Source organism: Aspergillus sydowii (assembly GCF_001890705.1).
Source record: "Aspergillus sydowii CBS 593.65 unplaced genomic scaffold ASPSYscaffold_5, whole genome shotgun sequence".
Taxonomy (NCBI): Eukaryota; Fungi; Ascomycota; class Eurotiomycetes; order Eurotiales; family Aspergillaceae; genus Aspergillus; species Aspergillus sydowii.
In genome coordinates this window covers 768,743-796,411 of record NW_024467863.1, presented here as the reverse complement: position 1 = coordinate 796,411, position 27,669 = coordinate 768,743, and the positions used below count along the sequence as shown (strand labels likewise).

At 50.2% G+C, this 27,669-nt stretch overlaps 12 protein-coding genes across 12 annotated transcripts; 6 read left to right on the top strand and 6 right to left on the bottom strand.

Annotated features, from left to right (window-relative positions):
• Positions 1 to 304: 304 nt before the first annotated feature.
• ASPSYDRAFT_45085 (uncharacterized protein) lies at positions 305 to 1,128 on the top strand. The gene has a single exon (XM_040846967.1). It carries the CDS (start codon positions 319 to 321, stop codon positions 937 to 939), a length of 621 nt encoding a protein of 206 aa, XP_040702495.1. The 5' UTR covers positions 305 to 318; the 3' UTR covers positions 940 to 1,128.
• Positions 1,129 to 1,676: 548 nt separating this feature from the next.
• Positions 1,677 to 3,362, top strand: ASPSYDRAFT_68504 (FAD-dependent oxidoreductase; the record flags this gene model as incomplete). Its single annotated transcript, XM_040850438.1, has 6 exons — positions 1,677 to 1,912; positions 1,982 to 2,249; positions 2,312 to 2,357; positions 2,407 to 2,648; positions 2,706 to 2,998; positions 3,053 to 3,362. 6 exons carry the CDS (start codon positions 1,677 to 1,679, stop codon positions 3,240 to 3,242), a joined length of 1,275 nt encoding a protein of 424 aa, XP_040702494.1. The 3' UTR covers positions 3,243 to 3,362.
• A 1,662-nt stretch (positions 3,363 to 5,024) lies between these two features.
• On the top strand, positions 5,025 to 8,448 carry ASPSYDRAFT_68503 (uncharacterized protein; the record flags this gene model as incomplete). The annotated part of the gene is made up of 3 exons (XM_040850437.1): positions 5,025 to 5,140; positions 5,190 to 5,422; positions 5,698 to 8,448. 3 exons carry the CDS (start codon positions 5,025 to 5,027, stop codon positions 8,415 to 8,417), a joined length of 3,069 nt encoding a protein of 1,022 aa, XP_040702493.1. The 3' UTR covers positions 8,418 to 8,448.
• Positions 8,449 to 9,363: 915 nt separating this feature from the next.
• Positions 9,364 to 10,466, top strand: ASPSYDRAFT_45081 (intradiol ring-cleavage dioxygenase). The gene has a single exon (XM_040846966.1). It carries the CDS (start codon positions 9,384 to 9,386, stop codon positions 10,356 to 10,358), a length of 975 nt encoding a protein of 324 aa, XP_040702492.1. The 5' UTR covers positions 9,364 to 9,383; the 3' UTR covers positions 10,359 to 10,466.
• Positions 10,467 to 10,719: 253 nt separating this feature from the next.
• Positions 10,720 to 12,772, top strand: ASPSYDRAFT_1176701 (Zn(II)2Cys6 transcription factor; the record flags this gene model as incomplete). Its single annotated transcript, XM_040840313.1, has 5 exons — positions 10,720 to 10,791; positions 10,846 to 10,946; positions 10,998 to 11,649; positions 11,695 to 12,410; positions 12,464 to 12,772. The coding sequence occupies 5 exons, from the start codon at positions 10,720 to 10,722 to the stop codon at positions 12,714 to 12,716; spliced, it is 1,794 nt and encodes a 597-aa protein (XP_040702491.1). The 3' UTR covers positions 12,717 to 12,772.
• A 55-nt stretch (positions 12,773 to 12,827) lies between these two features.
• On the bottom strand, positions 12,828 to 15,937 carry ASPSYDRAFT_89419 (uncharacterized protein; the record flags this gene model as incomplete). Its single annotated transcript, XM_040852165.1, has 2 exons — positions 12,828 to 13,265; positions 13,316 to 15,937. 2 exons carry the CDS (start codon positions 15,935 to 15,937, stop codon positions 12,828 to 12,830), a joined length of 3,060 nt encoding a protein of 1,019 aa, XP_040702490.1.
• Positions 15,938 to 16,509: 572 nt separating this feature from the next.
• Positions 16,510 to 17,728, bottom strand: ASPSYDRAFT_45079 (SDR family NAD(P)-dependent oxidoreductase). The gene is made up of 4 exons (XM_040846965.1): positions 17,628 to 17,728; positions 17,334 to 17,570; positions 16,980 to 17,278; positions 16,510 to 16,901 (listed from the first exon to the last, which is right to left on the bottom strand). Exons 1-4 carry the CDS (start codon positions 17,687 to 17,689, stop codon positions 16,717 to 16,719), a joined length of 783 nt encoding a protein of 260 aa, XP_040702489.1. The 5' UTR covers positions 17,690 to 17,728; the 3' UTR covers positions 16,510 to 16,716.
• A 280-nt stretch (positions 17,729 to 18,008) lies between these two features.
• ASPSYDRAFT_150879 (uncharacterized protein) lies at positions 18,009 to 18,941 on the bottom strand (the record flags this gene model as incomplete). Its single annotated transcript, XM_040842048.1, has 2 exons — positions 18,009 to 18,719; positions 18,777 to 18,941. 2 exons carry the CDS (start codon positions 18,939 to 18,941, stop codon positions 18,009 to 18,011), a joined length of 876 nt encoding a protein of 291 aa, XP_040702488.1.
• Positions 18,942 to 19,278: 337 nt separating this feature from the next.
• ASPSYDRAFT_964638 (SDR family oxidoreductase) lies at positions 19,279 to 20,703 on the bottom strand. Its single transcript, XM_040853219.1, has 4 exons — positions 20,443 to 20,703; positions 20,133 to 20,398; positions 19,772 to 20,088; positions 19,279 to 19,715 (listed from the first exon to the last, which is right to left on the bottom strand). Exons 1-4 carry the CDS (start codon positions 20,482 to 20,484, stop codon positions 19,528 to 19,530), a joined length of 813 nt encoding a protein of 270 aa, XP_040702487.1. The 5' UTR covers positions 20,485 to 20,703; the 3' UTR covers positions 19,279 to 19,527.
• ASPSYDRAFT_45074 (uncharacterized protein) lies at positions 20,695 to 21,970 on the bottom strand. The gene is made up of 3 exons (XM_040846964.1): positions 21,488 to 21,970; positions 21,184 to 21,415; positions 20,695 to 21,121 (listed from the first exon to the last, which is right to left on the bottom strand). The coding sequence occupies exons 1-3, from the start codon at positions 21,925 to 21,927 to the stop codon at positions 20,924 to 20,926; spliced, it is 870 nt and encodes a 289-aa protein (XP_040702486.1). The 5' UTR covers positions 21,928 to 21,970; the 3' UTR covers positions 20,695 to 20,923.
• Positions 21,971 to 23,338: 1,368 nt separating this feature from the next.
• ASPSYDRAFT_68496 (uncharacterized protein) lies at positions 23,339 to 25,009 on the top strand (the record flags this gene model as incomplete). The annotated part of the gene is made up of 2 exons (XM_040850436.1): positions 23,339 to 23,796; positions 23,866 to 25,009. The coding sequence occupies 2 exons, from the start codon at positions 23,339 to 23,341 to the stop codon at positions 24,878 to 24,880; spliced, it is 1,473 nt and encodes a 490-aa protein (XP_040702485.1). The 3' UTR covers positions 24,881 to 25,009.
• An 854-nt stretch (positions 25,010 to 25,863) lies between these two features.
• Positions 25,864 to 27,344, bottom strand: ASPSYDRAFT_89412 (serine hydrolase domain-containing protein; the record flags this gene model as incomplete). The annotated part of the gene is made up of 5 exons (XM_040852164.1): positions 25,864 to 25,931; positions 25,989 to 26,264; positions 26,316 to 26,393; positions 26,442 to 26,870; positions 26,936 to 27,344. 5 exons carry the CDS (start codon positions 27,342 to 27,344, stop codon positions 25,864 to 25,866), a joined length of 1,260 nt encoding a protein of 419 aa, XP_040702484.1.
• Positions 27,345 to 27,669: the final 325 nt, after the last annotated feature.

The window sequence follows — 27,669 nt, the reverse complement described above, 5'->3', positions numbered from 1 at the left end:
TGATGACCCTTCGACGCTATGGCCCTTCTCCACAGCCCCCCTGTATCCCCAGATCATTGCTGTACGTAAGACTCGCCATGAGAACACATGCATTTAATGGAATAGCCGCCGTAAACGCTATTAATACCTTCTGTGGCTGAACCATTGATACTTGAGGTTTTAGTGTTTGTGCGCGATTTTATCCATGGAAGTGTGTGGTTCTCTTTGTTCCACTCGTTAATAGCGAGCGACAGTATATATTCCGGGACAAAGCAAGTCAAAGACCTCCATATCATTTTCCAAGCCATTCAGCTTAACAGTATATAATAAATCTACATCATGGATTCCGTCCATGCCCTATTCGCAACCTACGTACTCCCCGGCAGACAAATCCCAGGAGATCCCTCCCCAGCACCACCATCCCAACGCACCAACCGAGACCCATTCCACAGCGGAGGCAAAATATACAACCTAATCCAGCACGTCCATACCCTCCACTACTGCGCCCGACAAGAACGAACACTCAGCGCACAAACCATCTCCCAGGCCGTGCAAGTATGGAACGAGCTCGAGCACTGGGATCCATCCGAGGGAACCTCTACGCCGGAACAATTCCGCCTGAATAACGCCTACCGCTCTGCTATATTCATCTGGACCTATTTCACAATCTACCCGCGGGATATGCACGGGTGGAAACCGCAGGACGCGGTGCGGGATATCCTTGCTGATATCTCCCGGGTTGAAGAGGGCGATTTGGTGCGTCTTGCTGTGATACCGCTTTTCTTTTGTGGGTTGAGTGTTACCAGCGAGTCTGACAGGGACTGTGTACGGAAGGAGTATGAGCGGGTGAGAGTGCGTGGTGGAAGGGGTGGTGGACTTGATGCTTCGTGGGATGTTGTGCAGAGGCAGTGGAGGAGGTATGATGCTGGGGATCGGCAGAATTGGGATTGGGTGGAATGACATTGCATGTGTTGGAAGTTTCACTTCCAGTTATTGAGTCTATATAACAAGTTTTACCGAGAGTTCTTATCTTTGTAGACTAGTTGTAAGCTGCATGGTGTCGTGCTTGTGGCTTAACCAAGGTCTACGCCTCGTCTGCGGAATTTAAATCCGAGACATTCCCTCCTTGCAGCTAAAACTTTATTCGTCATACCGGTGGGATATTCAGGAGAATACACGTTCTAGTAAATATGGAAACCAGTCAGGCACTCTCGTCGACTGTACGTCTGCCTCACTGGAAGAGAGGTAGGGAAGCGAGTTTCTAGAAGCTTGATTTTATATTCGCTACTAAACAGCCCATTATTACGCAGGTACAAAAGAGCGCGAGATTCGCGACCTTGATCCTATCTAGGAATCGTTCGAAATAGCGGGCATCTTCTAGGCTTAGTGTTGCGTGATATCCCCTGTCATGAGTCAGTCCAGGAAATACTCCAACTACTTAAAGGACCTGCATAAACTGTCCGAACTATCGCGGGTCCAGCCAATAAACCTCAAATATACAACACTGCTAATTGCTGATTGACGCTTACGAACATCCGGCCGCATTGCTCATGAATCCACCAGATGGCGTGTCCAGCCGTTTAACCCATTTAGCGCGCTTCACAATGATCTTATTATAACCACGCCACCCCGGAGACATGAATGTTTGCTTGCTTATATTTTACTCAGTCCGGAAAAGTTGAAACATAAAGACAGCAATGCCCGCGCACAAACAACTCTCCGTCGCCATTATAGGCAGTGGCCCGGGAGGACTTGGTACGGCCATCGCGCTATCGGAACTTCCGTATGTATCTGTCAAGCTGTACGAACAAGCACCGGAGCCACGAGAGGTCGGTGCGGGTATCACTATTAGTCGGAATGGGTGGAATGTGCTGCGGTTACTGGGGGCTGCGGATGGGGTTAAGGGTGCGAAGCAGGGGTATTCGTGGCAGAGGTGTGTGGACTTTGCTTTGCTTTCAGAATGCGCAGATGAGAATTGATTTATGATCTGAGAATGAATTAGGAATGGGAGAACGGGTGAACCTGTGATTCAACCTCCTGATGCGTCGGTAATTGAGAACGGTGAAGACGACCCATTTGCGTCGATTAGGGCTAGACGGACGCGGTTGCAGTCTGCGCTTCTGGAGAAGGTCCCGCCGGGGATAATTCAGTTCAGCAAGAAACTTGTCTCTATACATGATCTTGGCGAAAATAAGGGAGTTCGCCTAATATTCAAGGATGGGACGGAAACGACCGCTGACCTTGTTATCGGGGCTGATGGAATTCGTTCGGTGGGCGCTCTATAATCCAATGTAAGACTACCTTAGCATTGTTACTGACACAGGTTTAATAGATTGTACGCCGGACATTATTTCCAGACCACCATCTACGCGTTACAGGTAGAACCCCGCAGATGTGTCTTTGTATAGAGAGTTGACATTGCTACAGGAAACACCGCATTCCGAGTCCTCATCCCCGTCACTTCAATCACCCATCTCACGGACTTCCCAACATCCAACGGATGGTGGCATGTCCTGAACGGCCATCTCTATTTCTCACACGTAGACGACGAGTCTGAGAGAGAGCTCTGCGAGATCACAATCAGATCTTATAATGAGCCCGTGACGCCTGATAGGACAGCGACCTGGGCGATACCGGTGACGAATGAGTATGTTGAGGCTCGGACTGGGGTATGTACCAGGAATATATATCCATGTCTCGGAACCTTTTTTTTTTAACGCGTGCAGGAATATGATCCCCGCATAAAAGAGCTCCTGAAGGTAGTTCCCGAAGGATCCTGGCGCGAGTTCGCGATGGTGGCCGGGCCATGTCTAAAGGATATCACAGCATGGGATAAAATTGCACTTATTGGCGACGCGAGTCATCCCCTCTCTGGGGCGTTTGGGTCTGGCGCGGCGTTTGCAATGGAGGATGGCTGGATTCTGGCTAGAGCTATTGAGTACTCGGTTAACTCGAAGACAGTGCTAAAGGATGCATTGGAGATATTTCAGCAGATTCGGGGGCCTTATTATGAGCGGATGTATGTTTCGCTTTCTCAGCCTTGTGATAATTTTGTATACTGATTACGGTATAGGTACGACTTTCTTGATCAAAAGGGAAAGGAGATTCAGGAGTCTCGCAAGGGGGATGACTTTGAGAGTATCATCAGGGTGAGGGTACAGGGATTTGGGCTTGTGAGTGGCACTCTAGACTGGATCTATAAGAATGATATCAAAGAGGTCTGGAAGGCATATGTCGATGGTAAGCAAGGCGAGAAACTATAGACTTATGTATTGCCCGCTTCTTGGTAGACAAAATTACGACATTGGGGACAGTGAGAGAAGCTCAAATATAGCAAAGACAGACTTTTGTTAGATTAGGGGTAGACCATACCAATCGCGAAGGACAATTATTACTTTATAAAGATGAACATTAAAACCCGAAATTATGGATAGAATGGGGCCAGTATATCACAGACGAGAGCCCTAAACCATGAACCCGAAACGACAAAATATCCCAAAAAAGACCATCAAAACCTTTCCATCAAACTCCAATCGTTTTTCAGACACATCAACCTCACCGCCCCTTCAGGAACAAGATGAGTATATGCTCTCTGCTTTCGCAGAATGACGCACGGACTCATGCCGTTTCCTTCGGTGCCCATTCAGATGGTCTTTCCGGCCAAATGTCCTGTCAAAATCACAGCATCGATACTTATCTGGCGAAATATGCACCGTTCGAATGTGTCGGACAAGGTCTAACTCGCGGTTAAACTGGCCAGGAGTGTGGCAGTCTCGCCACTCGCATTTATAGGATCGCTTTGAGGATGGTGCTCTGCTGAAGAGGGGCTGTTAGGTCTCCATATATAGGATATTTCACTAGGTCTGGTAGGACATACTTCAATAGATGGCGATTGGTATTGGTGCAACATGCAGTGCTTCGTTGTGATTCAAACGGACGATTGTTTTCTTCGATTGTTGACTGAGCCTGTCCTTGACGAAGTAGGTGAGAAGACCCCGAGGGACTGTAGGAGGCCGAGTTCGTGTAAGTACTGCCTAAGGGAGAGCCATTAGGACTTCGAGAAGGTTCTGGAGTAGACTCTGTTAGGTCGATGATTGGCGGATTGTTCCGTGCGCTGGACCAGGCATCATACGGCCTGTGAGCCCGTTGTTGGTTAATGGGGCGTGATCCCAAAAGAGCATTTCTTGGGGCAGATTGAAGTGAGGCTGTGATTGAGGCTGCATAGTGTTCTGGAACATGGTCATAAAGTTTGCTGTTTCATGGTTGTCGATGTCGGGGAAGGTATAGCCCGATGACGGATCCATGGTAAAGAACTGAATAAATGACTGGGTCAGGGCAGAAAGACGACAGTAATACGGCACGCAGGATGTGAATGAACAACTTAAGAGACTATTGATTGTAATAAAAGTGAATTTGACCGTGAAGATGGTATTCTTATATACGCTTGACTCCCTCTGTATACTGCTGAGCTGCATAGCCCACAGTGAAGGCCAGAAATGGGCACAAAGTATTAGGACGGTTGTCATGCATTCAGACTCGGACACAGCCAATGAGGTCAGGCGATCAGGGAACAAAATTGAAATCCATGCAAGAAGATTGAGAACTGACCTATGGAACGAAATTCTGGCAAGAAGCCTATGGCATGGAGACATTGAAGATGACGACCGACGACAGGTTCTCGAAAGCCACATCTTGCCGCACTCCTCAGCGCCGACATTGCACTTCCAATATTACGACGGCTCCTAATGCACTCAGACTTGGAAACAGCCAATGACAATAGAAGTGAGAAGGCACGGCTGTACCAAGATGGCAATGATGCGGAGGGTGCCATTGTGGAGGGCGAGTTGGCATTGTGGCGAGGTCCATGCACAAAGATTCGGAAGGGACCAATAAGAAGTAATGGCGTGTTGCAGCTTCCTGCAGGCTGACGCGCTGGGTACGAGCCAGAGCCTCGTCTCTTGCGGTGCCCTGCACCTAGGTACTCTCTGACCTTATAAATATTACGTCTCTCCTACATTTGTCGTTCACCAGAGTACTCATTGACCATGGCCGACGACAGCTGGGATGCCCACAGGGCAGAGATCGAGCAGCTTTACATCCAAGACAATAAGACTCTGAAGTATATCGCAGAGTTCATGGCCCGAAAAGGCTTCCGAAAGACGTAAGCAAATGAATTTACCCTCGCCATATTGAGATTGACATGTCAAAAGCAAATCGCAATACGAAACACAGTTCAAGAAATGGGGCCTTCGAAAGAAGCAGACAGTGCCGCGTACTGTCAACTGGGAGTTCATTGCAAAGCGAGTTGAGAAACGAAAGAGGCTGCAAGGGAAAGAGAGCGAGGTAGTCATTGATGAGGAAACAATACCTCCTGAAAAGGTCAGAAAGCTACAATATAGCAAGGCATTTGTGTCGACGGCGGACAGGTTCTCTGGATATGGAGGTGTGCTTTCCTATTCCAGTACTGTTGCAGCCGGAAAGTACTAATAAACCAGCGCCTTCCCCAAAAACACCGGAAGGGATTGTTGTTAGAACACCACCAGCTTCCATTGCCAGGCTGACTGACCAGGCATGATGTGGAGGCCTGAGTCTGACCTGGAGCCCGTATCTTCCATGGCTTCAATTCACCAGACTCTTGCATTCCAACCAGAATAAGGGTAAGATTCCTCCAGGTATAGTGTTATTATACAGGTTGGACAATGTGTTGACATGTTATAGGCCCGCCGGCGTTATCGTCCATCATACCAATTCCACTTTTCAGCGAAGTCTCCTTTCAACCTGAGGTGGAGAAAACTGAGTTGATGCAGCGCCTGCAATATGCGTTTCCTTTAGAGAGTCGATCCCAGTGGCTTCACATGGATGTCGACGCGAGAATGAGAGCGATGCTTACCGTGTTCATGCCAGAGGAATACGAAGGGCAGCACCAGATGACCCAAATAAATCGGTTGGGCATAGAACTTTTTATGTTATCCAACAACCTAGAGTTACATGACGGATTGGGCAGCGCCATGGCACATAACGAACGCCTGTTGGCCATGATTCGCAACTTTGGCTGGCACAAGGGAGGTCAATTTAAAAGTCTTCTAGCAAGCCAAGAGCCAACTGTCGAGGCTATAGTGGAGAAGATATTCGCAAGCGCGGTATTCCAGATGGACATAAAGGTCATGAAGGTGATTCTCGAAGCTGAGATGAATCCGAACTCCCTGATCAAAAGTTTGAGTGGTCACCTATTCACACCCCTGCAGTGGGCTGCCACCATCAAAAGCAGCAGAGGGGCGAAGATGGCCGAGCTGCTCATCTCCCATAAAGCTGATATTGAACTGGTACAGGAGGGCCGATCCGCTCTATTGGAGGCGATTTTGGAAAACAATGAGGGGGTGATCCAAGTGTTACTGCGTCATAATGTTGTTGTCAACCTACGGTGCCTGGAAGTGGCGACGAGTACTGTTGACGCAAATCTCTTCGAGAAACTTTGGAAATCTTGTCCTCACGTAAACAGTTTGGTATCCAACACAATGATCCAATATGGAGCGGAACGTGGCAATATTACGCTCCTTGGAGCAGCAGCAAGATCTGGAAGGCTTGAAATCGTCAAGACCATATTTCGGATATGCCCAAGCCTTGTCAACCCTAGGGAGCTGGAGGCAACAGGCGGAGTAGACTATTTCTCCCCAATTTCTGTCGCCATCGCAAACGACGACACCGAAGCCCTGAAGGTGCTTTTGGACGCTGGTGTTGATACACACTTCGTAAATTGGCGCGAGGAACCACCAATTGAACAGGCATTGGCGAGACATAATTTGAGGGCATACCAAATCCTGGTGGAAAGTGGTGCCACAATCACTCAGCCACTGTCGTATGGAAGACTTTGTGTATTAATGAGGTTTATTTCGGGGAGCGAGAATTGTCCGAGCACGATGAAGCAGCTCATTGACGAAAGTGCACAGCTAAGTGACAATTTCACTGAATGGTCTGGGGAGGTGCTCGCGGAGGCCATCAACCAGGATGATCTCCTAGTCATTCGCCCGTTGCTGGATTCCGGAGCTACAGTCACCGCAGAGAAAGTGACCGACATTTGGAATGCGGAAACTGCACAGTATCTGGACGCACGGGGAGCTCTACAGGCCATTCTCGATGGAAATGGTCCCGAAATTTTGTTAAGAGCATTGGAGTTGGGAAAATGGGACCTGGCACAGTGGCTCTTTATTCGTGAATATGCTCTACTGGATGAAAGCCTATATTCGTGTTATACGCCACTGTGTAATGCAGCGAACAGCAAAAAACCTGAGTTGGTCAAGCTCATGCTGATCCTCGGCGCAACGGTAACCGACCATGCCCTTTGCATGGCGACGCGGTGCATCAAAGAGGATCTTTCTGTTGGTAGGGTGCCATCAGATGAAGGTTACGAAGTGCTCCGGATCCTATTAAGCCACTTTAACGGCCCCGCCCCTAGCACGATCGCAGAGGCGGGCTATGGTCGTACTGACTTCCGGAGTACGAATGAGGACATGGACCAGGATATCTATCTGTTGGAGCTCCTGCTATCGGAAGGTGTGGAGCCCACGGGTACTCCGGAAGCAGTCTTCAGTGAGACCTGGCATGGCCTGTATGAGCCACAGTCAGCCCTGGAAATTGTGGTAGCAGGCGGCAACCGATTGGCCCTGGACATCCTAACCCAGACCCCCTACAACTGGGGCACAAAGGCTTTGGGTCGGGCCTTGGTTGTGGCATGTAGTCTTCCCGACAAAGACCTCATTGACTCGATTCTCAAGCGCAAGCCAAATATGAACGAGGAGGTCGGCTTCTGGAGGTGTTCGCCAAATACACTAGATTGGAAAGGGTTCGTAACTTTCAGTACCGCTCTGCAAGTTGCGGTGAGATCACAAAACGCGTCGGCTGTCCGTAAACTGCTTGGGTTCACCGACACTAATGTTAAATACCCTGCAAAAGGACCCCATGGACGTACGGCCCTGCAGCATGCCGTGGAGAATGCAAATGTGGAATTGATTGTGATGCTTCTCAGCCATGATGCAGATGTTAACAGCGCAACTGCAGAAGAGGGAGGTGCTACTGCATTACAACTGGCGGCTATTAAAGGATATTTGGGCATTGCTCGCCGTCTTCTTGATCTCGGGGCAGATGTCAGTGCTCCGGGTGCAGTTATCGGTGGAAGAACGGCTCTTGAAGGTGCGGCGGAAAATGGTCGGATTGACATGGTGCATATACTCANTGACGAGGGAGCATTGATATGCGGGGCCGCTGGCGAGAAGCAATATGAGAAGGCAGTCAAATTAGCAATAGAAAACGGGCACTATGCAGTAGCGAGGATGTTAGAGAGGTCCAAGAGCAATGCTGAACAAAGCCACATGCAGGCCTTTAACATTTATGTTGACGGTGGGGATGAGGTTTATGAAGAAGAGGAACATTTAATCATGTAACTGGCAGGTCAAGTATATTATTTCGGCTTATGTTATTTATCTGCCCTATCTGATGCAGCCCCAGAATGATACTCACTGTCCCTACCTTCACCTGCCGTCCCAATTCTTCACTCCCAATCAGGCCCCGACTGTTACGATAAGCCTCAATAAAAATACAACAGGCTTCCTATCTCTTAGATTATTGTTAGAAAGCACGCGTATCCTTGCCCTTCACCTGTGGGCTCTATATGCATTGTGGAAGCCAATAAGCCGCTAGATTTACAAAACTAATACTTGCCCAGACCTTGCCATACACAATGCAAGGCACCAATCGGGACCTCTAACCGGTATACTGGTGATTATGCACCGAGACTTGGAGACCTTTAAGCTAAGCATAAAACGCCAAGAATGAGCTCCACGCAGCAGTGGATCTATCTGTCTCTTCTGTCACTTCTGTCTGGCTCTCCGGAGCTCGAGTTCTCCGATGACAAAGCATTCTGGAGTCCATCGAAGATGTCTGGAATCCTCTGGAGAAATGGTCCTCTTCCTGTCCTATTACATTCGAGACATTCGTCAGACTCGCTGTCGATCATCTCGGAAATGCGCCGAAACTTGTATAGGCGGCTTAGCAGCGGAGCGGTGCTGATGCCCCAAGTACCATGCTTTATCCTCTTTCATACTACGACTGGAGAAGGAGCTGACGACGGCGATGAGGAATCGTTGAATTGTGGTCCTCTCCAATTTCTGAGACGATCGGATGCCGTTACTATGGATAATGGTGGAGCTAGATAGCGAATCTGAGGTATAAAGACCCGGCCGGGCCGTTTCTCAGTCTCAAGGAAACCACAATTGCTCCAGACTTCTCAAGAATTCAGCTAGAAATCTCTTCTTCGGTTTACAATGCAACTTATTTCCTTGACTAAAGCGGCCATGCTCGGCATGGCTGCCCTTGCTGCCGCTCACCCCGGTGCCCACGAGGTCAGTTCCATGACACACGCAGAGAAGAGATCGTTCCTGGTCAACGCCAAGCGCAGTCTCGGCCAATGTGCTGATCGCCTGGAACGCCGCGGCGTCAGCGCACGCATCGAAGCCCGTCGCGCCGAGCAGTACGAGTTCTACCGCCGTCAAGCCCTCGCGACCCGCGACTACAACCCTTCCGTCAATATGTCCCACCACTCCACTCTCCAGGTCAACTCCAATACCTCCGCAGAAGAACTCTTCGCCAAAGACCCCGTCTGCATTCTCTCTCCCGAGGGCGAAATCGGTCCGTTCTGGGTAAAGGGCGAGCTTGTCCGGTCCAACATCCGCGACGGCGAAGCCGGTGTCCCCGTTATCCTCGACGGCCAATTCATCGACGTCGAGACCTGCGAACCGATCCAGGATCTCTACTGGGATGTCTGGAGCTGCAACTCCACCGGTGTCTACTCCGGCGTGCAGAGCGACATGAACGGCAGCGGTTCCGGCGACGCCTCGAACCTGGATAAGACATTCCTGCGTGGAATCCAGAAGACCGATGAAGACGGCGTCGCTCAGTTCCAGAGTATGTTCCCGGGCCACTACGATGGACGCGCGACGCACGTCCATGTCGTTGCGCATGTGGGTGCGCGCGAACTCGCCAACAAGACCGTTACGGGTGGTCATGTTGCGCATATTGGACAGCTGTTCTTTGACCAGGACTTAATTACTGAGGTCGAGGCTCTCTATCCCTATAACACGAATACGGTTGATATTACCAAGAACGCCGACGACCACGTTGTCCAGGACGAGACTGAGGATACGGCTTCCGACCCGTTCTTCGAGTATGCGCTGCTTGGAGATACAGTCCAGGATGGAATTTTTGCTTGGATCACTATGGGTGTTAATGTCTCGCGCAGCTACGAGACTAGCTATGCGGCTACTCTGACCGGTGCTGGCGGTGTCTCGAACTCGAACAGCCAGCCGGGTGGTACCGTGGACTTCTAGATGTTGGAGATGGTGTTTCAGACTTTGTTTCTGTATTCCGCAAGACACTAGATAGATCGTTACTTTGTGTATCTCAATACTAGACTCTAGATAGACCTTTCTTTCTGCTCATCACAATCCTCCAGTCTATGGAGCTTCCTTTCAATTTCAGGATCCTGTAGTGGAATTAACGGACCACGGACGGCCCCACAGCTTAAAGCGGCAAGTACAGCCAATCAGAATCTCAGTAACAATAGACGGTCCACAGATCGACGACTATGGAGCCTCAGCGCTGACTCAGCGGGGTTCTAGTTCTCCGGCCCAGCAATTCGAATTGTAGGAGTAGCTTTTCAGTTGTTACTTTCCAGAATGAATCTCTATTATGGCGAGTTCTCGCCCAAATCCACGGAGTGGACGGTACCGTGCTGCTTGTGATTTATGCCGGCATAAAAAGGTAAGCCTCGACAACTTATACATGCGTTAGGTATCTGTGCTTAAGGGTTAGTAGATACACTGTGATGGAGACAAACCGGCGTGTGAGACTTGTCGACTAGCCAAAGCACCTTGCGCCTTTACAGCCCGACCTTCACAGAATAAGACAGCAAAGGAGTACGCTGGCAACCATCTATACCGTCTCTAATGCTAATGACAATTACCTAGGCAGCTCATAGACGCCAGAGCCCGCATCCAGGAACTGGAACAGCAACTTGCCGAGCAAAGACAGCTGAAGGCTAAAAGGCCATTAGGGAGTACGCTACCACAGCTGCGTATCAGAGATCCATCGGACTTTGATGCCGCTTTGGATATATTTCACTGGCACTTGGGATTCTCAGGGCCTCTATCCCCGTCTTCGCCTGGAAGGGAGGCTTTTCTATCTACGATCTACCTCCGAACTGGCTGTCAGTTTGATTTACACAGCTTTTCCCGTCGAGTAAAGGCTTCGTATATCTCGCAATATCCGTCCAGAAAGTCTAGATTGGTATGCCCAAAATGGCCTGGACAGGAACTCATCCAGCGGTGCATCACATACTACATGACAGAGAACTTGTACTCCGTCTTTCCGATGGTCCTTCCCAGCACCCTCCTATCCAGTTTTGATGAGTATTGCACCAATTCTCGAGATGAAAAATGGCAGATAATTGCCCAGGCCCGTTTCGTTTCTTTTACTGCGTTCATTACGCAAATCCATCGCCACCATCCAGACTTTGCAGATGCAGAGCCAGACTCTTATATTCAAGCGGCCTTGACCTTATTGCCGTACTTGATCCTCGCATCTAACTGTACAGAAGCCCTTGAAGCAATACTGATTATCGTACGTCCCCGCCAGCCTACCATGGACATGGTCTGACACTAATAGGCCCTCTACATCACCCCCACCGGCTCAACACCATCCGGCCAGCTCCTCCTCAGCATCGCCGTACGCAAGCTCTACAATCTCGGCGCCTACCACCGCAGTCCCACTGTCGTAGACCCAGAAACACACAGCCACCTCCGCGCCGTCTTTTGGATGTGCTACGCAATGGATAAAGAAATGTGCATCCGCAGCTCCCAACCACCTCTAATCCACGATACAGACTGCGACTTGGCCCTCCCGCCAAACTACGTCGAACGCTCCTCAGACCGCCAGTTCTTATCTGAGCCTTTATCCCAGCATATCCTTCTCTACCCATCTGATCTCCGCCTGTCGATTCTCAGATCAAAGATCTACCGCCTGTTATACTCTGTGGAATCCCAGTCCCAATCCCAATCCCAACCACAGGCCAGACGGCTAGAATCCATCCGCGAACTCGACGCCGAACTCACCGAGTTAAGGTCCGCCTTTCCGATCCATTTCCAACCGGACCCAACTGCGTACCTGAAACCGGACTATAAGTTGCACGACTTTAGTATTCGTGGAATGAACATCCATCTCGAGTACTATTTCTGCGTGCGTAAGATCCACGAGGCGGGGATTTTAGCTATAGATAGTATCAGTCCGTTATCTTCTAGTGTGGAACTATATCACCATGCAGCACGCTCGACTCTATACTATTTTCTGCGAGGGGAGGGACTGGTTCAGGCGCCTACTGTTTGGTTCGTCCCCCTTTGTTTTGTACAAAATATATATACTGATTTATGTCGTTTAGGATTCACGCGCAGTTTATCCTTTCGTCCGCTCTTGCGCTATTCTGGAATATCATCCAGAGTCCGTCAGCAGCGTCGGTAGATGGGGATATTCAACTACTGCAAGAGATGAAGGGGTTGTTTAGACGGCTTTGTGAGAATTGCTGGGAGGGTGCGCCGTTGCCGCCGCTTTATATCTTTGAGGAGTTCTTGGGCATGCTGGTTTATTTAGCAGGGAGGTGTCAGGAAAATTATAAACCAAGAACTAAAGTATAGTTTGAACATTCCAACGAAACTAACCAGTCCATTCACTCCACTCCGTAAACTGCTTAAACTAAGAAGTCATGCATGCAAAACTGCCATACCTAAGTCAAGATTCAAGCAAGATCAGTATTGGTCGCACCCATCACACCAAGCGCGATACTCCAGACAACCAAACTGGACATTCCGCCCAACCATTCTTCTAGTGCGGTCTTCACACTCTGCGAACAGATCCGAGTTTTCTTCAAAGATATCATAAACGATATCACCGGCGCTATACAGCTCCATAGGCCACCCGACATTCTGCGGCGGACCTGTACAGTTTTCAGCCCACTTGATCTCGGCATGATACATGAAGTTGTGCCATGGGATGGTACGATTGTTGGAGCTGGAGTCAAGTAATCTGACGGAGGCCGGTATCTCGTTGAAATTTTGTGCAAGTCTTTTGATCATATCCCAGTCGAATATCGGGCGTTTTGGAGTATTTCTTATGATGCAGCCGGCGATGTCGATCTCGTATGGGTTGTATGGCAGTGGTAGAGGGAGGTCTGACTCGGTAGATATCTTGACGAGGATTAGTTAGGCCTGGTTGGATGTGATATAGTGGGACTTACCTCCCCGGCGGATGCACTCGAAGAAGCAGCTAGGGCTAAAGCCGTGGGTGTCGTTGTCGCTGTCGATACCGGACACACGCCCGCGTATAGTAGATCGTCAGTACCCTTATCCCGCTCGCCAATTTCTTTCTCCATTATCCCGGAAAACTCCCAGGTAGCGAGCTCTATTCTATTCACCCACAGACGCCAGCGGCCAACAGGGACAAGCTTGTCGCCGACACGGTCGTAGCGGACGATCTTGCTGGCTTCCATATGTGCCTTTCCATCGCTATTCCGGGTATCCTCAGACCGATCTACCGCTGCGATCTTATACGGCAGTGTCATGGGCTCCTGGGCGTACTGCTCGGATCCAGACGGATACAGGTACTCATAGAGCAAGTTCGACAGCATAGCCACCTTTTCCGGGTACAAAATCGGCCCACTCTCATTCTCAAGATTTTCAAACGGCGGAACGATAAATATTTTCGGCTGGTTCGTGAAATGCAACGGGCCAGGCTTCTCGGCCGTGCCTACAAGCCCCTCAATCGGATCGAGGAATCCCTCCGAGTTATGTCCTTTACCATTCTTATTCTCCTGCCCATGAACCAGAGCCTCAAAGGTACCCTTCCGGAAGAGCTCGTCAGGCGTGGGGATGAACTTCCCGGGCTCCGGCTCCCGCACAAACATGGGGATTTCGTAAATATGCGCGACGTATGCACCCTGCTTCGAGACGATAAAGACAGCCGTGCACCCGTGCATCCTGGCTAGACCGGCGGCGGTATGGAAGTTCTCGAAGCCATACCATTTCCCACTAATCTCGTTTCCGGAGTGGATATACCAGGACTTCCTTGCGTTGAGTCTAACGAGGAGGGCGACAAGCCAGTCGTCTAGCTGTTTGCTCTGCTTGGCGTAGTCCATGAGCGGGCTGGTTGGAGATGGAGGAGCCGATTGCTGTGTGGGCTCGACGAAGTAGTCCTTGCGAGGAGGCGCTTCCGTGGGTTGTGCTTGTGCGTTGGCTGCTGTGTTGACAGGGATGGTGAGGCAGTTGATTGGGGCAACAGTGACCCATGCCGCGGACCCGGATGCGCATGTTGGGCCGCCGCAGATATTTGCTCCACATGGCTTTCGCCGATTGGAGGTGGTGGCTGATCTTGTTGATGGTGTTGGGGCGTCTTGACGCTTGGCCTGGTCGATTTGGGTGATATCTGTAGCTTGCTTTGGTGCAGTCATTTGGTGGCCGTCTCCGTAGATCGTAGGATACCTTGTAGGTTCTGGACCACTGTTTGGGGCAGTTGGAGGAACGGGATCGACGAAGCTTGAGACATCGGTTGGAATAGCTGGAGGAATGGGATCGACGTATGATGGGACGTTGCCATTTGGAGGTGCTGGGGGAATAGGATCGACGTATACTGGGACATCGGTTGGAACAGCCGGAGGAACAGGGTCGACGTAAGTAGGGTCAAGGCCCGAAGTATCAACAGATGCAGGGCGAGGAGGCCTGGGGTCAATCTGGACCGTCGCTCCTTCGCTATTCACAACGCGAGTTGGTTCTGTGTAATGAGGGTGCGTCGTGGTGGTGGTGGCTATATCAACCGGCATTATGGGTGTCATGATATGACCATCTCCATAGATTTTGTGAGGTGTGAGAGGGTCATTTACCACTCCAGAGCCCGTAGAGAGATTCTCCGGGACTGGATCGACACAAGGTGTATCATCGCTCGGCGTTCCTATGATGTTACCTGCGGCGTCTATTGCGTCTGTTGTAGGCTGTGCAGAGGCTGTGTCGACAGGAGAGATCGAACTGACTGTCACTCCATGTCCACCGGGAGGGCGCGTAACGACTGGAGTATCGGTAGAAGTCTCTTCCTCGTCACATTCGACCTCACTAGCAGGATGAGGTGGTGGAATTGGGTCAGCGAACAATGGAAGGCCTCCAGGGGTAAAAACACCAGTACTGGCTGTAGGAAGCCTGGCCGGAACTGGTTCATCTGCTTGATAGTCGTCGGTTGGCTGGGGGAGCCAGCCAGGGACCGTGAATACATTTCCACGTACGTCAGTTGTGGTATACACTTTGTCTTCAGTTGGCTTAGGAAGCCAAGCAGGGACTGTGAATACAGTGCCGCGCACATCAGTTGTGGTATACACTTGGTCTGCCGCAGGGACACCGGGGTTGGGGGGCTTGGGAGGAACCGGGTCTGATATAGCTTGGGCGTCACAATCAGAGGCGTCGACATTTCCACCTACAACATCCGCAGGAGGTGTAGGCGAAATGGGGTCTGCGATGACAGGAGTGTTGCCGTTGATCACGGTGACACTCACGCTGGCCTTATCTGCGGTAGGGCCTGGAGGGACTGGATTGTTGGTAACGGCAGGGACGGTGATGGGATTTCCCTGGGCATCAGTGGTCGTGACCATGGGGACTGCCTCCAATGAACCTCCAAAAGGAGCCTTGGGACGATTGGGATTGACGGTGCCACAGGTCTTGCCCGGAATGCAGTCGGCGTTGCTGGCGGCATCGTCATCGTTAACAGTGCCGGAAGAGGGCAGGACAGGAGTCTCGGGTGGAACTGGGATGGCTGCTGCTGCTACGCGCTGAGCAGCAGAAGTCAAGAGACAAGCATGCACCAGGGGAAGGTACCTCATCGTGGCGATGGGTTGGGAGAAGAAGGCAGAAAGAAGGGGCCATTTATGTCTCTGGCTGTGGAGTCGGATGTTAAGCGAGTGAAGCGAGTGAATTGCAAGATACAGGCAGTTAAGACGCAGTTCAATCAGTAATTCACGCATTGACACTGCTGTGGTCTGGCGTGGCTGCATTCACAACTATCAAGATAGAATCAGCATCACAGTAGCCACTCAACTATCTGAATCTTCATATTATCATATCACAAGCATCAGCCCTGGTCACTTCTAAAGCAGTTACAGCAGGTGTAAATAGATATGCCGGGCTGATCAATCTTTACATCTCAATGGCCATTCTCCATTCATATTATTCTGGCATGCTTTAACCCCATAGCCGGTTAATTCTTTAACTCCATATCCAATACCATCAATGGTCATCTACATGACATGCAGGTAAACCCTTGCATTCAATGTTCGTCGGTCAAGTATGTCAGTGTCTTGAGGCGGCCAGACCAATCTCCATAGCAAGACAATTACAATGTCGGACGTTGAATATGACCTTGAACTATATCGAGTATCTACAATACACAATCCAAAGCCTGTTGAATACGGAACCATTATTGATAGTGGACCCTATTTGCGAGAACCAAATGGACTATTGGTAGGCAATCTTGGCCTCTTATTGTTCAGGCCGATAATTAACCTACTCCCTCACAGCACCGTACCTATTCCACGCCTCAGTGTACTCGGTGAGGGAAGGATCGGTGTCTGACGATATATAACAAAAAGCTTGAAAGCGATACCTAATTGTAAAGCCCCCCATTTGCAGACAGACAAGCCCCAGTAGTCCACTTCGCATCGTCACTACACAAGAACGAAACGAGGGGCGCGATATCATCGACCTCGCCCACCCTCGGCGCCGCCGGGGTCGATTCAATCAAGGGCTGCATATCCTTGAGGAACTGCTCATCGCTCTGGAACCACTGGTCTAGCAGTAGAAGACGAGTTAACCTCCGTAGTCTGCAATTGCTGTCATGAAACTAAACCAAGGTGACTCATGACTCACCAGTTGCAACAGGACCAGGATTCACGCAGTTCACTGTAATGCCATGCGACTGGCCCAGCTCCTTCGCCCAGACCCGGACCAGGGCTTCATCTGCGGCCTTGGTGGCGGCGTACACGGTCTGGCCTGCAACGCCGAGCCGCGCACCAGCCGACGAGATGAACACGATCCGCCCGCCTTTTGGCAGATGGGGCTCGACGGCCTTGGTTAGGAAGATTGGACCGCGGACATTGCAGTCGAAGTGGGTGGTGTAGAACTCCGGGGTGGTATCGACAAGGTTGGCTTCGAGGCCTTGGGCGGCACTAGTAAGAACAGTGGTGTTAGACAAGAGTAATAGTAATAGTAATTGTTGCGTACTTGTGTATCAGAATCTCAATCTTGCCCGTCTCGCTGATCTTCAGCGCGGCGTTGACCAGCCGCGGGATCTCGTCTAGGTTGCTGACGCTGGCCTGGCACAGAATAGCCCTTGTTCCGATCTTGGTGATCTCCTCTGCGACTTCCTCGGCGCGCTTCTTGCTGCCCTCTGAGACGTAGTTGACGACGATGTTGGCGCCGCGCTTGGCTAGGAGGATGGCGATTCCCGCGCCGATGCCCCTGAAAAGGTCAATAACGGTACTACTCTGCTGTAACTAGGGTTTATTGTTCTCATACCTGGAGGCACCGGTGACGATTGCCGTCTTGCCGTTGAGTGAGACACCAGAGAAGTCGGACATTTTATGGTATATGGCTGAATTGGACTGGGAAGGGTAGAAAGGTTTAACAATCCCCTGGACCTCGTACGCAAGTTCTCCCCATCTATATAGCTGCCAGTGGGGTCTGCGCGGGGTGAGGGGATTTCGTCATTCAGAGTTGCGTTCCCAACTTCCTAAAGGGGGAAACACGGCCACCCGTATACTTCCTAATTAGGTAACCGAGATTTCAACAGTTCTTACACTCAGACCTACAACCCGATTTGAAAGGCACGTATTATTAAACACCTACTATTAAAACTAAAGTCTGAATAAAGACAAGTTAGGGCACGATATAGAGCACTTATGCTCCAGCAAGCCACACATTATCCTCCCCATACCCAAACGGAATAAACGGCTGCTTGAAATACCTCTCCGTAACCATCTCAGCATACTCCTTATCATCAACACAATACCCGCCCCCCTCAGGTCCGATATGCGGACAATGCTCCGTCGGCCGATACTGCACCATATGCTCATGCACCTCGCGACACAGCAGCGTATTCCGGCCTAGCTCATACGCCTTCCCGAACCGGATCTTATTGGTCAGGAAATCGACGCACTCGGCGTTAGATTCATACTGCTTATTCTCGTCGAGACAGTACTGCTCGTGCGTCTCGCAGATCGTATTCGCGAGAAGACCACCAAGTTGTTCCTGGATCTCAGCCGGGTCCGTCGTATTGAATAGCCCCGTCCCAGCTGCTTCAGACAGGGTATCGAGTAGCCAATCGAACCAGCGGAATGTGGCGTCGTACTGCGCGATCTTGCCGTCTGGGTTATATAGGATCCAGGTATCAATGGTGATTGGGACGAGGGTGTTAAACGAGGTAGCGTTGAATGTAAACACCGTCGTTGCGGCCGTGATGTTCTGGTTTGCGGAGAACTGGGTGATGTTGTATGCGATGGGTATTCCGACGAGGCTGAGATGGTCTGGGTCGGAGAAGAGGCCGAAGATGTATTCGTTGTTGAGTTCGCGGCCGTCGAAGGTTCGCGTTATGTCGACGCGGCCTTGGACCTATTTAGCTAGGGTTAGATGGTGCACATTAACGTATCTTAGAGTGGTGGAGGGTACATCTTCGGCAAACACGGAGGTGTCTGTAGCGTTTATCTGCTGCAAGTTCGCTGGGTAGAGGAAGTTGTCCCAGAGGGTATTCTGGAGAGACCAGAGCTCATCGAAGGTGAAATCAGCCAGGGTGGCTGTTCCCATTGCGAGAAGGAGACCGAGCGAGGGGCGCATTGTCTTGTTTTCTTACTTTCTTGCTGCTTGTGTGAAAGCGTGTCTTATTTTCCAGACTTGCGGGCCTTATATGTTGCGCGGTTAACATTTAGGTGTCCAGCAATGTAAGAATGCCATGGCCGCGAGATGATTTGCCCCTGCGGTGACACAACATTCCAGTCGTTCAATTGGATTATGGAATTGAAGGACTGATGAGGAATGGGGCTGGCTGTGCTGGGCTGGCAGCTGGACAGCGTCAGCTTACGACCGGAACCTTAAATGGCTGTGCTGGTCTGACAGGTAGTTTAATTGTTGGATGTGTCTGCTTGGTGGCCAATTGCTGGCTCGCAGGATGCAGTCGAGTGACGAACTTGTATGACTGCAGATTGCACGAAAGAAGAGATGGATTTAAGCTTAAAAGAGATTATAACCTTCAAAAACTCTGCGAATGTTTGTCCATTTGGTAGGGACGACATAGTTGAAAAAGAAGCATTGTTGTGGATTTCGCAGATCAAAGCAATACCGGGCCGATTATTTGTGGGGTATAGAATATATAACCTCCACAGTAACCTGATCCAGAGTCTTGAACGCTAAAACTGGATGAAAACTAAAGCCAAGTCCGGTCCCCCTTGTGCGAGAGGAAGCCCCCGGCATCCTTCTCAACAGTCGCATTCTCAATAACAGCCAGCATGGCCCTGACCGAGTCCTCAGGGCTAATCGGCCCCGTAAATGTCGGTGCATATTCCTGGAACTTCTTGACCATTGCTCCCAAGCCAGCAAGCTGCTCATCAGTCACTGTGCCAAATAGTTAGCTTGCTCTTTGCACCGAACCGTAAAGTAGATAAACATACAGTCGGCAAAACCTCCGGTATCCACCATTCCCGGCGAGAGACTGAGGAACAGCACGCCGTCGGCACTATACTCGGCGCTGAACTTGGCGACCGCCATATTGAGCGCAGCCTTGCTAATTGTATACACACCGGCAGTGGCGACATTGAACTTGGTGACGAGGTCCACGTCTGCGTGTCCGCTGCTGATGGCGATGACCTTTTTGGCGGTGCCACGGAGGATCAGCGGGGTAAAGAGGTTGAAGAGGTGGATCTGGGCGATAGTATTGGTTTTGAAGTTTGCGAGCATTTCCTGCTCCAGGGTGGCTGGGTCTTTGCCTCTATACTTCGTTAGTTGAGGAAATGAGAGAATAGGGAGACGTACAAAACACCGAGAGAGTCGAACTGGTCGTAGTGAGTGAGGAGTGCGGCGTTGGCGATTAGATAGTCGAGACTTCCACCGGTGATCTTTGAGGTCTCTGCAGCTGCAGTCTCCAACTCGTTGTAGTTGTCTAGGTCGGCCTTGAAGATGTGAATGTTGGTACGGCCGGGAAGTTCTTCGGCGACGCGCTTATCGGTGGCGGCTTTGTTGCGGACGAGCGCGATGACAGTGTTGCGTGGGTTGCTGGACAGGACAGAAACGAACGCCCACTGTAAAGGTTAGACTGGACTGTGAAGGAAATAGAGATGCGTACACCGATGCCTCGAGAGGCTCCTGTGATTGCGTAGGAAGACATGTTGTAGCGGTTGCTGTAGTAGAGCCTAGCTGTTCGCCTGGTAGTTGTAGATGCAGATGTAGGGCCAAAAAGGGGTATTTATAGCCGTCAGTATGAGAGCGGATGTTTGATTTCAAATCGATGATTTCAAAGCTCATCAAAGTGTATAGCTGACCCAGCGCCATCTAGGGCTAGCGTCGCGAAAAGTTGCTGAAGCAGAATGCCAAGTAACCGCCCACCACTGATCCCACTGCGATGTTGCAAATTGGTTGGATACGAGTCACCAACAGCCTAATCCTAAACGGTAACGGATGGAATAAACAGAGAATTCAAATTTCTTCACATAGTTAGATGCCTCGAAGGGGAAAATCAGCAATAGTAACTTCTGGAATCCAGGAAATAACTGTCAACCTGCGAACATATTATGAGATTCTCCTTCACCATCCGGCGGACCTTGTGGTTACGGGACAACATCCTTCTCCTCCGGGTGTATCTTGGGCGTGTTCGCCAAAAAGCGCAAGAAGAGATCGAACGGTGCTTCCTTCTCTGTCTCAAAGCTATACAGCTTGCTCATTCTGAGCTGAAGTATGCCGGATCGGTCGAAGCAGCCTTGTGTCATCCGACCGTGCTGGGGCCCCGACAGTGATATAATCAATACCTGTTATAGAAGACGGAGAGAGTTAACAATAATGTAATACCCCCCAGGCAGTCAGGTCTCACAGGGAAGAAAGTGAAGTTGGCGAACTCCTTCTGGTCGAGCCTATTCCTGATCGCTTGCACGATTGGCCCCACCTCCCCGACCAGCAGCTCGTTCTTGGTGACCTCCACGTCTTGGATGGCTAACAGCATAACATGGGGGATTGTTGGGACATTCTCGAAGACACTAGCAGACCAGCCGGGTGGGCCGAATCTATCCAACAGACCTAGAGAGGAGAGGAAAGGATTTGGATAGCTAGGCTAGTTAGAATGAAATCCAAAGGGGCAATGAGGGGCGTGATGATGGAGGATGGGGTGGCTCGCTTACACTACAGGCTCCCACTCGGTCTTCTCGATTAATGACTTGCCGATGAGTTTCCGCTCCCAGTCGATATACATGATTCGAAAACACTCTTCAAGCATTATGGCCCTTTGGCCGGGGGCTTGTTCCATCCTTTCGGCAAGGGTTGCCGGATTTCTGTTCTCACTGTATTCCTGGAAGCCGGTAGAATCTGCATCTGGGGGAAGACCCGTGCGGTCTAGAGAAAACCGGCTGAGTCGGTCTTGTGGCATTGGGTGAAACAACCAGTCGCTGGAGTCCAGATCTTCGTTATCTTCGGGGTTGAAGCTACTGATGGCGAAGGTACCACTGGGGAGCTTGTCGTGGTTAATGTAGGGGCCGGGCATGGACGACAGGGATGCGAGAAGGCGATCGGCAGTAAACTTGAAGAAATCCCGCATGCTTGTAGGACCATGATCCATGGCCATGTTTGATGAAATGGGGGAATGGAAGACGAAAAGTGAAAAGAACGAGGAAGCGGTGCGCAGGTGCGAATTGAGTTGAGCTCCGGGGCGGGAGGCGCAGACAAACTTAGTAACACACCACCTGGGAATACCTTCACCAGAGAGGAACTTCAACGAGGCGTACAGACCATGGCCAAACGATTTGGTGAGATGAACGGCTACGATTATTGCTTGCAGCCTCTGGTTGTAGATAGTTAGCTGGGTATGGACCTCTCCGGTGATTCGTGCAGCGTAATGGAACCAATGTAGAAGGCCACAGAAGACAGGGCTGGTGTTACTGACTGTTTCCTGGATATCTGTAGTTTTTTGTAGGAGTACCAACAACCTTACACCTTCGTTCGCCCTGTTCGCCCTGTTCGGCCCGATTGACCATTGCAATGTCGAGCTTGACATCTGACAGGGCCTTCTACCAAGTGCCCAAACATCACAAGCAGTGGACGAAATCGGCAAAGGCATTGTGCCTGTCCAGGGCCTCTATTAACACCAAAGATGGCTTGAAGCCCGGGTCAGAAGTCGTCCAAGGACAGCACCTACTGTACAAGGTGTATTGGCCGCGATTGATAGCGCGTGCCAGAGTTGACGTACGAAAGATGGGGTTCGAAAACGAATTTCGCGCTGCAAGTGAATGGATGAGCGAATATGGTCCATTTCAAGCATACCTGACCAGCCTGGAGGCCGGATCCGCTATCACTGCGCACAGCGACTACGACGACCATGATCTCGGGATCTTCGAGGTGGCGAGATCTCAGCAGTTGCAGCTGCTGCACGCTGACGGTGCCCGGGAAGATACAATCATAGTGGAGACCCCGAAGGACCAGGTACCCACATGTAGATATCCATGGTTACCAATAGAGAAACCATCCGGGAGGTTTACTTCCCAACGAGATCGTCATATATGATTTTCTCGACCTTTCCTGAACAGCCAAGCACCGAATATACAGCTCGCCAGGTGGCCTGGTGGGTAATCTATTACCAGTCTTGGATGGACGAGTAACTAACTGCCCTGCAGGAATATTTGTAGAGGCATAATAGTGTGGCAGATGATGATTTAGAATCTATATAGAAAGCAGATAGATGGAAGATTGATGGCGTCGGGTAGCTAGCGACAATGAAAGAAAGCTAAATATACAATAGACATTTAGCTTCTGGCCTAATAGCAGATAAAGGACTGCTCATGAGTAGAACATGCAGTTCTAATGATTGTTCTCTAATCCACATCCATAAGTCATGGCCAAAATTTCTACTAAGCCACGTGATTTCCAGGGGACATCCCACAGATCCCTGAATTTCATCACCATTCCTCGTACCAGTCGCCACAAATTAACTACGTTCTATCCATACCAAACGAGCTCAGCTGTTCACCCGCTCCATCTTGATGGCCTCCTCCGAGCATCACTTGTCCTCGTCAACCCCAGCGAGCGGCCCCCCCAATGGATGGCCCCGCATAACTGAATCCAGTCCAGTCCGAGACCCCGGCCCTGGAATCATGGACTACGAGCGCTGTGCAGCTCTACATAATGAGCTTCTGATAAGAGCTATTAAAGGCTGTGGCGGTGAGATGCCCCCGGAGCCTCTAAACTGGTGGGAGGCCAGGGTGCCTTCTGACGAAGTTGCTAATGGTCTCCACCCGTCCTTAATCGAGTTCCTGAAGCGCGCTTGGGATGAGGATGTGATGCCTCCTTACTCTAAGCTTTTTGTCTTCCTTGGAGCATTGAAATCTCCGGATGACATGCGGGATCATATGGATTTATATGAGGATGAGGACGAGGAGGGACGGTTTATCAAACTGTATGAGTCTAGTCACTACCGAGTCTCAGATGATGAGGGGATTTTGTATGGTTGTATTTCCTCAAGCAGTCCCATGACTGCCTTGGAGACAAGGCAAGCTGACTTGTTTATTAGCTTTGACCAAACGACTCTAAAAGCAACCTTTATTGAGGATATCAATGATACCAGGCTCATTACCAGTCATGAATGGAGCTGGATGCCTCTAGAAGTTATCCTAGATTCATATCTTCAGATAATTGATGAAGGAAAGGCGCAGGCAGTTTCTAAAGATCAGGCAAGACTACTAAAGATGGACTTCCTATATGGGTTAATAGAACCCTGGGTAATTCATCAGTACACAAAAACAGACCTAGAAAGGGCAACCACCGCCTTCAAGCGTCTTGTGGAAGTGATCGAGTTCCGAATCCCGCCCAGAGACGAACCTACTACTTTCACGAACTTGCCGTGGCATGATCCAGCAACATTCGAAAACCAGGATCTTCTTCCCCCCTTGTCATTTGCTCACGAGTTCCTAAGATCTATTTCCAACTGCAGCGCCCGATTCCGTTATATCGCGCCGGGGATCCGATTCCCCACTGTCCTCGAATTTCAGGACCAACCCATCACGGACTTTGTCACATCGCCACATAACCACCTCGGCCAGTACCCTGGCAACTGCCCTCTCCGGATCTTTCAGATCGACGATACGGAGCATCCGCAGCCTGTAGCGTATGGTAAGCATCTCGGCCTCCATAATATTGCTGCCGGATTCTACATCTATCCTGTCGTACAGCAATGGCCACTGTTCTGGAGCAACGTATGTCGACTTCTATTACCCTTTGCCATTGGAGGTTCCGGATGGGCTCGAATGTCGAATGGACAACCATTCGGCATAACCGACTCCGACTATATGGACGAATACCCAGAGCCTCGTGATACTCATGGGGATTTGTATCAGAGTGGGACTACAAATGGGATTACGAACTGCAATTTGGTGCAGATAGACAAGGTGCTGAACAACTGGGCTGATCGGGTTGAGAGGGGCGATTGGGACGTGGATGAAGATGGGGTCGCGGGGGGTATTGGCAAGTTTCGGGAGGCGGATACAGAGGCGCATTGGCATAAATATTGGATCCCACCGCCGAGGTGAGGGTTGCATATATGGCAAAATGAATCTTTATGTATAATGTATATAAATGTACTGCGCGTTTGTCCTTGCGCTATTGAGGTGGCTATTTGTTCCGAAGCCGGAGAACAGAGTATGCCTTGCTATATCAACACAATGATTTCGTCAAGTTCTTCTTAGAGACGAGCTACCTAACATACGGACGAGGCCCATTCCCGTAACATATTAAAAGCGCCACTCCTTCGAATACAAGGACAGCACGTGATTAGCAGGATACTGTCGGATTCCGGGCGGTGGACTCAATGGGTCGATGACCAATCACCGTCTCAATTTTGACGATGTCTAAATTAGGTAAAAGTAATGATATTGAGGTCTCTGAAGAGAATCTAAATACAGGCAATTTAGGAGATTCTAATAAACCCCTGAATGAATGTATACCTAACCTAATTAGGTGGGTAGGCGATTAATAATTTTGTTGGTTGATCAATATTATGGTTTACCGGTCTGAGCGGTAACCAATTCTTGGCGGTCATCGTTCGACAGAAACACAGCGATATTGCGTTTTACATACGGTATCTTTGAACAGGATGTATTACATAGCTATACCAGCGCGATCGAGAGCCATATGCACAGCGTGTAAGTACATGGGGTTACGCGTCTTTGGATATCATGGATATCACGAATCTATCTTAACCTGTGCAGGCATATCAAACTTAAGAGACATGGACGATATCAATACTACTGATGTTTCACCCCCGACGACCACGCAAGTTAATTCTTGTATCGACTATGGTCGCTATTGTGTAGCCCATGAGCGCAGAGAGGAATATGACCGAGACTGCCTTATAAGAGAGTCCTGAGTAGGATTAGAGCTGGATAAAGTGAATACTGTAGTTGGGGAAATGGGAGCAAGCCCTACATATGGGACCAATGGTTGATATTAACACTAGAAATCTCCCTAACGACGCCATATCCATGGCTACCAATGGAGGGGGCATCTGGCTGGTTTACTTCCCAACAAGCTCGTCATATATGATTTTCTCCACTGCCTCTGAACAGCCAAGCACCTCCAGATCTGAAATCAGATAATGAGTCTGTATCCTGCGTGTCTTGTTATTGCAATACCACTCACCTCCATATGGAAGAACCTGAGATGCAATAATCCCCCCGATTCCATTCTGCCTATCAGCAAACCAGAATAGATTGGCCACTCCCTCCCACGAGCCCGACCCAGCAGCCCTGCCCGTAGGACTCTGCGTGTGGCTCAACGAGGATGCAAGGCCCCAGCCCTCAGTGAGGTCGTCTGAGCAGGGTAATAACGGAGTAGGGTTCGCGATTTCTGGCTTCCCTGTCGGTGTATATTCATTGCATTTCCGGGGCATGCTTGGGATTTGATCTGTGAACATTTCTAGACTTGCTCAGCGATGGCCTGGTCTGATGGGCATAGTATTTGTCTAACCTTTCACTGTTTCCGGTTTCATAAGCTTCGCGCCCGTATGAGGACTTGTCCCGTTGTTTAGGATAGTTGCTATGATTCCTTCTGGCGGTCAGCATACAGATACTGTGCAAGGGCATGGGCACGCACTGCAATACTCGACCGGCGTTCCAAAACATCCACCACCACCCATGCAAAAACGATCTTTATCTTCCAAACTCCGCGACAGCAGCGGAACTCGATAAAGATGATCTCTAGTACTGAGTGACCCATCCTCTGCCCGCTGGTGCATAGTAGCCAAAGCAGCTTTCATTTCATCGGTAGGAAAGAACTTGATATTGCTGATCCCCAGCGGCTTGAAAATGAAACACTGGAAATACTTCTCCAGCGACATGCCCGTGGCCCGTTCGATAACAACGCCCACCCAGTCCACACCAACCCCGTACTGGAATTTCGTTCCTGGTTGATTGACCAAAGGACGGTGCAGGACGTCACTCGCGTGCCCGGAGAAGTCATCCAACCCAACGGGACGTGCCCAGTCGCGTAATTTGAAGTCCTCGAATGCGTATCCGAACCCAGCTGCCATCAATTTGTCAGGTATCTGTCTCTTGTTATGCGAGATTTGAGTACGGTAGATCACCCACATGTATGGTTCAATAACATCCGGAGCGTAATGCCCCTTTCCTTATGAACCAGTCGAAACCTGCTAAGTCCCTCCGCTGCACGCTCTAGAACCTGAACATCCCTCAGTTCCGGCGCAATCAATTCGAGCTGCTCGCTGCTGTCTAACAGGAGTGTCCCACATTCGACCAGCTGCATACAGGCAATGCTCGTAATGAGCTTGGTGCACGAAGCAATCCAAAAGACTGTATCTAGTGTCATCGGTGATGACCCGCCGAGGACTGTTGTGCCAGAGGCATGACTGAAGATTGACTCTCCGCTCTTGTCGACGGCGCAGTATACAATGCCTGGGATCTGGGGAGAGGTGCCGTTGGTGCGGCTGTCGATTGCGGCTCGCGCAGCGCTGGTGGCCGGTTGTGAAAGTCTCCCCATTGTAAACGACTATGAAATGACTGTGGTATAATGGGGAAATGGGGCTAATAAATTGCTATTTGGACTATTTGGATTTATGGGTTTTGTTAGTGTAGATACGTCCCATGGTATAAGGAATTGAATATACCCGATCTGGAAAGTGGGACAGCCTCAGTTGGAGCTGGGCATGCCAAAGGAACTTTAAGAAAATGCCTACCGGAGTACATGTGGGGTAAAGGACAGAATTTTAGGAATTAGAAATTCCAGTACCGATATGTAGACCCCCAGGAAGCAGTCTTTAAGCTAGCATTAATGTAAGAGATCATACTATTTCTTGATATACTCG